The sequence below is a fragment of the Phasianus colchicus genome, chromosome 1, assembly GCF_987193195.1.
Source record: "Phasianus colchicus chromosome 1, bPhaCol1.hap1.1, whole genome shotgun sequence".
NCBI lineage: Eukaryota > Metazoa > Chordata > Aves > Galliformes > Phasianidae > Phasianus > Phasianus colchicus.
Genome location: NC_143436.1, coordinates 188,878,523 through 188,885,619, shown reverse-complemented (window position 1 = coordinate 188,885,619; position 7,097 = coordinate 188,878,523). Strand labels below are relative to the sequence as shown.

General features: G+C 41.2%; 1 protein-coding gene across 1 annotated transcript in view; it reads left to right on the top strand.

The window, feature by feature from the left end:
- Positions 1-4,936: 4,936 nt before the first annotated feature.
- NAALAD2 (N-acetylated alpha-linked acidic dipeptidase 2) overlaps positions 4,937-7,097 on the top strand; it is a 29,742-nt gene continuing 27,581 nt past the window's right edge. The window contains exons 1-3 of the mRNA XM_031612438.2: positions 4,937-5,204; positions 6,288-6,399; positions 6,745-6,931. Coding sequence (XP_031468298.2) covers positions 5,123-5,204; positions 6,288-6,399; positions 6,745-6,931 — 381 coding nt within the window. The 5' untranslated portion in view covers positions 4,937-5,122. The remainder of the gene's footprint in view (positions 5,205-6,287; positions 6,400-6,744; positions 6,932-7,097) is intronic.

Genomic DNA, 7,097 nt, shown 5'->3' with positions numbered 1-7,097 from the left:
AATTTATTCTTAAAAATTCTTCTTTTCACATTAAAACCCTTTCTTGTTAGATCATCTTACTTGGCAGCTAGTCTTTCTCAAAATAATCCATTTTATCAGGTAGTGGGAATTGCTCTTGCAAGTACAATTATTATCCAGTTATTTACACATTTTTATGGAATTGATTAAAGTTGGAATAAGAGCATGAAGACATGTTCTCCAAAATCAAGTTGTGTGGATGGGAGGCTGAGCTGTCTTTGTTTTATCACTGCTGTCTGCTCCGCTGCTTCTTTTGTCAATGAAGCAATGAATCATGATGCTCTATGGTCCAATTCTTGCAAAATTAGTGAGGTTAGTTTAGGTCATCATTTAAGTTAACCTACTGGATTTTGTGTTTGAAGATCTCTTCTAATTGAACTCTCCTCTCCTTACCTCTCCTCTCCTCTCTTCTCGTTTTATTCTATTCAGTTCTAGATATGAGTTTTAATGAATGAGCAAAAAATGAAAGCACAGTTTTGTGTGCACTGAGAAATGGCATTTCACATTACTCATTTACTAGGAGGACAATAAGAAGCACGGGTCACATGATATTTATTAATGAAGTCAAGCCAACTGGCACATGCCAGCAAATGAAGCATTCAGTTCCTATCAGCCTAGTGGCAAAGCAGTGGTTAAATAAACAATAAATAAGCATTCTGGGCGCTGTCTGTTAATATGTTCTTGAGAACTTTGTAAATTTACTGATAAATATTTCCAGTTCAGTGCTTATTTGAGCTCAAAAAACAGCCTGAACCAACCACGTGCACAAGGAGATATATCTTATGAGCAGGTCTCCTAAGACACACTGTGATAAGCCAGATAGAGGAACAGATAGTTTTTAAGCATCTGTACTCAGTTGGATCTGTCTGTGTAGCTCAGGTGTATAGCTGTTATCTAACTGAAGCCCTGAGTGTGGAATCAGGGAGTGGTTGGTGTGTAAATTGGCTTCAGGTTGAAATGGAGCCCTGAAGGTCATCTAGTCCAACCCCACTGTTGTGGGCAGGGATACTTTTCACTAGATCAAGCTGCTCATGGCTCCCTTCAGCTTGGCCTTCCAGGGATGGGGCATCCATAGCTTCTCTGGGCAACCTTTTCCAGTGCCTCATCCTAAAGGATTCCTTCCTTACATCTAATCAAAAAAGCATAAGTCTTTTTTGTTGGACTTCTACAGTGAGTCGAACTTTCAATGCTACCAACTGCTGTTGACCAGATTAACCATTTTGACTCTTAAGCTTTGATATTATTCCATGATAATTGGCCAAGAAGGACTATTGAGTTAATTTTTTTAAACTGGTTGTGAATAGGAATAAAACAAGAAGATTGACTGAATGTGTTGAATTTACAGTTAGTATACTGGTTGTCTAACATGAGCAAATTGTTCATGTAACTACAGATGTTTTCAGCTACAGATGACCAATAGGGGAATTGTTTACTGTAACCAACCTTCAGAGCTTTTGTTCTCTAAATATGTTGTAATGACTACTTAGAAGAAATAACATTGTACTTCCAGACAGCTCCTTGCATGGTCCTTGCAAACACTCATTTGTTTTTGATGGTTACAGCAAACAAATTCATTATGTCATTGATTTAAGTACAGAAGCAGCTGACTTGAATAGAAGTCAGGAGTTTTAAAAGTGTTAAGTAAGCAGAGGGAGGAACCTCTGGCATTATTAAGAGAAACATAAAAAAAAATAAAGTTGCTTTTTTAGAGAAAGTACATCTTCTCATATGTCATTAAACCGAATGCTGTCAAGATTTTCCAAAGAACTCCATATGACCATACTGTGCACTGTACATCAAATGAAATGAATGTGTTGGAAAAGTAAAACCTGTACTTGTATTAAAATTAATCCTTGATGTCAGTGTTAGAGCAGTCCCTGGTAGTCAAGATCTTTGAGATGGGACCTGTGCTTGTCTCTCTATATGTAAGCTGTTTGAAATTTGCAGCTGGATCACAGACAGTAGAGTGGTGGAGCAGAGTAGCCAACTCTAAACAGCTGCACTCAGAGTGTGTGTCATTCTTTCATGTGACCCACAGCAGGTCCTGAGGGTAGGGGACTGCAGTGCATAGAGCAACATCATTCAATCAGAGGATTGTAGGGTAATTCAGGCTGAAAGATACATCAGAGCTCTGTAGCCCAAATTGCTGTTCAAAGCAGGACCAGCTCTGAGGGCAGATCAGGTTGCACAGGGCTTCATCTAGTCTGGTCTTAAAGAACTCCAAGGACAGAGACTGCATGACCAGTCTGTGCAATGTGTACCAGTGCTTCATTCTGTAATGAAGGAAAAGCTTTTGCTTCAGTTGATGCCTATTGTTCTTCATGTTATTTCTTGAAAGACTTTTTGTAGACACCATTAAGTTGCTTTTGGTTTATGCTTAATGTGCAGTTCTCTACTCTTTCTACCTCACTTGGTTTATTCCTCTTGTAGAAGAAAGGGTCAAAGTCTGCAAGCTGAACTTAGCTGCCAGTAATGTAAACTTTATCTGGAATATGATAAGGGACTTCTGAAGTTCAAGATAGCAGTCTCCAGCTCAAGGCTGCCCTTTTAATCTAGCAGTCAGACAGATTGCAGAGGCCATGAGAGAGAAAACTCTGGGATGACTGTGAAACTGGCAGAGTCAGAAGGGATCTGTTGACTTGAAATTGCAGTTGAGCATTCCTTGACTGCTAAATAAGATGCTCAGTGAGATATATGCGTTTCTGTTCGGAGCAGCAGCTTCTACCTCCTCACAGATGTGATTTTCCATTCCAGGCATGCTGTACTTCAGCTCTCATCATGTCAGGCTCATTTTTCTCTGGCTTCAGTTATTCTTAGATGTTTTAGCATAGTCAGGACCTGCCAGTACAACTTTGGCTTTGTGATTTGGTAATGTCTCTTGTGGGCTACTAAGAGCATGTATCAGGAAGTAGCAAATGTGCAGGACACAGACTGCATTTCTTACACTGCATACTTTAGAATTGGTAGTATAAGCAAGGAAGAGAAAGTAAGGGAATTAAAGAAATAGAAAATGATAGGGATGAAGGGAATAAGAAAATGAGCAGCAAAAAATACTAAAGAGAACCCCATCTTTCATCATAGGCAGCGAGGAAAATGAAAGTGGGTACAGGAGGCATCATTCCCTTTGCCTTCTCTTGAAAAACAGGTCAAGCCACTGCCTCTGCATGCTCTTTGAGAATCATCTGTTTCTGCACCCTGTTCCCCCTTCAAGAAGGGAAGATAGCAGGAGCTATAAATTCTGTTACATGAGTGGAATTTATTTAGCCTTTAAATGTCATTCTTCTCATCTTTCTACCAAGTGTGTAGATAAAATAGCCAATGTATACTCTTGCAGCATATCAGTAAGCCATTTCAATGCTATATATAATAGATATGATCCAGGAGAGCCAGCAAAAAATGTTAGGTAGTAATGCCACTTCTTGAACTGGCCTCCACAGCACACCAAGATTATTGGAGGCATAGATTCATAATATGGTATGCTTGCATTTAAATGAAACATAATGTACTCTGCCTGTGGCCAAACCATGGAGTCTAAGAACATGCCACAGGTAACAACTAATAGTATTAGAACTTTGTCTTAAATTGTAGAAGCCACTTGGTTACTGCTGTATCAAACACGACGTGCCTGATTCAGTCTCTGTATAGCTGATATTGTGAAGATATAGAAAGATACAGAAATACATTTTCTACTGTCTCATTGTTACTATTCTTACCTTCTTCCTCCACTGATGTTACCATCATGTGAGGTCTAATTTAGGCATGAATCCCCAAAAGCCCTTGTCACTTTGCTGTCTATTATGTGCCAATCCCACACCTGTGGTGCTATATAAATGCCAATAATACACCAATATGCTCATTTGTTCTATTTTCTGTAGGTGGAATTCCATCTGGTTTGTGTACATCAAGTGAGATGGTGTGAAAAGGCCTTGCTGTTCAGGATTTGTGATGGTTTATGAGCAGCCTGGAAATGACAGGAAAAAAATGAGAATAAGGAAACTGGACTTGCTTATCATTCTTGCTTATCGTTTGAACAAAGACATCCAGCCATGTGGCCGTATGCTCAAGTTCATGGCTTTGAGTGGAATAGAATCCCCAAGTCTTGCAACTCTTCTTTCATCTCTGGCTTTCTTAAAAGGCCCTTCCTGCCGTGACTGGGATGCTAAGCAGCCTTTCTAGCTATTTCTGATTATTTTCCTGTTGATACAGTCTGAGACACTTGAAGCACTTGGATACTTGATACTTGGAGCACTGCCATTTCTTACACAGGATCTATCTCCTTTGGACCTTTGGGATCAAGCATTAAGAACAGCGTGCATGTCTGGGTTCCCAGAAAAGCTTTTCTGCCTTCATCCTGAGAAGCTGTCTCATGGGCAGGCCCTCAGTTCCAGAAAGATCTGCCTTGGCTTCAGTGGCAGGGAGGGATATGCAGAGCCAGAGTAAGTTTCCACAAAAAGCCTTGGCTTTTCCTTGGGCTGAGGCTGCATCCTTTCCCACGAAATACTGATGGATTTGGTGGAATTAGACTGTCAAAACTAGATCCTAAGGACCTTGTAGTCCAAAATCTAAAAAGCTAAAGGATGTAGGAAATCCTTTGGCAGTGTGTCTAAATTGGAAAGTGACATCTGGAAGTGTCCCCATTGGCTAATTTAAATCGTAGCCTGAACTACCCTAAGTATTTATTGCTTGCCAACATAACCACAGATTACAAAGAGGAGCGATTCAGTGCTTCCTCAGTAAAGAGAAAGCAATTTTCCCTTCCTCCATTTCATCTCGTGGTCACTTCCACGGATTGTGGTTCAGCTTGAAACAGGAACTTTCAAAAGCAGAAAGTCCTGATAATTAGTAGAAAATAGTTTTAAAAATAATAGTTAAGCACTGCTTGCTGCACAGCCTTCGTTCTGATACGCAGACTGCCTTGTGAGGCGGTTTGCTGTGCTCAGAAAATCCTCCCACCCTCATCGCAGGGTTGCAGCTTCCTAGGCAGGACACGAGCTGAAGATCACAGAAACTAGAGGCAGCCCTGGTGCTGAGGGGGGGGAAGAGAAGGGGGAGAGAAAGGAGGAGGAGGAAGGCAGCAGCTTGCCTGCCCTCTTTGCCTCTCCGTATGGCCAGGAGCCGGGCCACCCTCTGCACATGGCTGGGCTGCCCTGCGCTGCTGGGCTGCTTTGTGCTGGGCTTTCTCATAGGTGAGTACGGAGCTCTGGGACTCAGCCTGCAGCCTTTGTCCTCCACAGACACTTCTATGCGACCCGTGTCGTGATTAACTTCCCAACGAGGAGCTCGGGCTGCTGTTCAGGGACTTCAGATAACGCTCACTTGCACCACGAGTGTTCATCTCTCTGATTTGTGTCTTTGGGGAGGGAGAGGAATGCAGCAGTCACGCTTCAGCAGAAGAGGAGCCACAGTGAGCTGACAGCTCCCTCCAACAGGCAGTCCAGAGAGGAGAGCTTAACAGAAGAGTCTGAGATTTACATGACTGAAAAACCTCCAGGATTTTTTTTTTCTTTAATTTTTGTTTTGTTATTCCTTCTGAAGGTCTATTGAAATGCTCCTATTCTGTTGAAGGAATGTAGACAAGGAGGAGTTCTGTCTAACAGCCAGAAGCAGAGCTGCTGAATTTTCCATCATGTCCAATGCACTCCACTACAACTTCAGATTCATTTCTGCAGTCACATGCAACATTTGATTTTATGTCTAAAATTGCATGTCTGCATCTGTCCTTTTTAACTTGTTGCAACAGAAGCAAAGGGCTAAAGCATGAAGGAAGGCTATGAAATATAAAAATCGTTGCTTTCATTTAGGAGATCCCTAAACAGCAAATTTCTGGTGGTTTTGCTACAGGGGCTTTTATGTCCTAGGTTTTTGCTTTGAATATGCTCATACACAGGTTTTTAAATACCTGTATAAATTAACGAAACTTCACACATGATTCAGAATTTATACCATAGTTAAAAACTAACAAGAGATGAGTCTGCCTTAAAAATTAACAATATTTACCAGAGGTTTAAGGTATGCTCTTTTAACGATGTCACTTTTTTTTGCAATTCAGTCAGTGACATTTTTTTTGCTTCTCTGTTTCACTCCTCTGTTTGAGTCAGCAGGCAGTGACAGAGGGCACTCTAAGCCCCAGTCATCCTCTTGACTTTGATGTGACTGCTCAGTACTTGAAGTTCCACGTGGGCCCATAAATGTGAGAGCTGGGGCTCTTGCTAAGTAGGATCTTTTTAATAATGACTTTTTCATAAATAACTTTTCAAAATGTGTTTCAGGATGGTTTACAAAGCCAACCGAAAAAAAACCCAACTCTTCAGATGTCTTTCAGAATGTGAGACAGAAACTTGTGGATGAAATGAAAGCCGAAAGCATCAAGCGATTCCTTCGGTAAGCCCTGCTCATCTTGTCTGGTGATTAATTTCATCAGCCATGAAAGCCGGGAAGTGATAACATCAGCTCCAAGAAACTGTCCCTGAAAGCAGAACTGTTAAGATGCATTGAAAATGCCTGGTTTGTGCTGGCTGTCTGGGGAGAAGGTGCAGGCACCATCCCTGGAGGTGTTCAAGAACTGTAGATGTGGCACTGAGGGACGTGGTTAGTGGGCATGGTGGGGTTAGACTGTTGTTTGCACTTGATCATCTTAGAGTCCTTTTCCAAACTTAATCATGCTTCTGTGATTCTTTGATTCATTGAACTGATAACTACTACTGGTGACCTTTTGTTTTATTCCAGCTCCTTTACCAAGTTGCCTCATCTTGCAGGAAGTGAGCAGAATTTTCTTCTTGCCAAACAAATTCAAGGCCAGTGGAAGGAATTTGGATTGGATTCAGCAGAACTTGTTCATTATGATGTGCTGCTTTCCTACCCAAGTGAAACACAGCCAAACTACATCTCAGTAATTGATGATCAAGGGAATGAGGTGATATTTTTAATGATCAAGCTATATTTATGTAAGATCTCTTTTAAGAAATAACGTCTTCCTCTGTCTTCACACTCCCTCATCCCAGCACTGGGCTTGATTAAAAATCCAGTGGAAAGAGAACTCAAATGTAAAAATAGTTTTCCAGTCTGTGCAGCAAAACAGA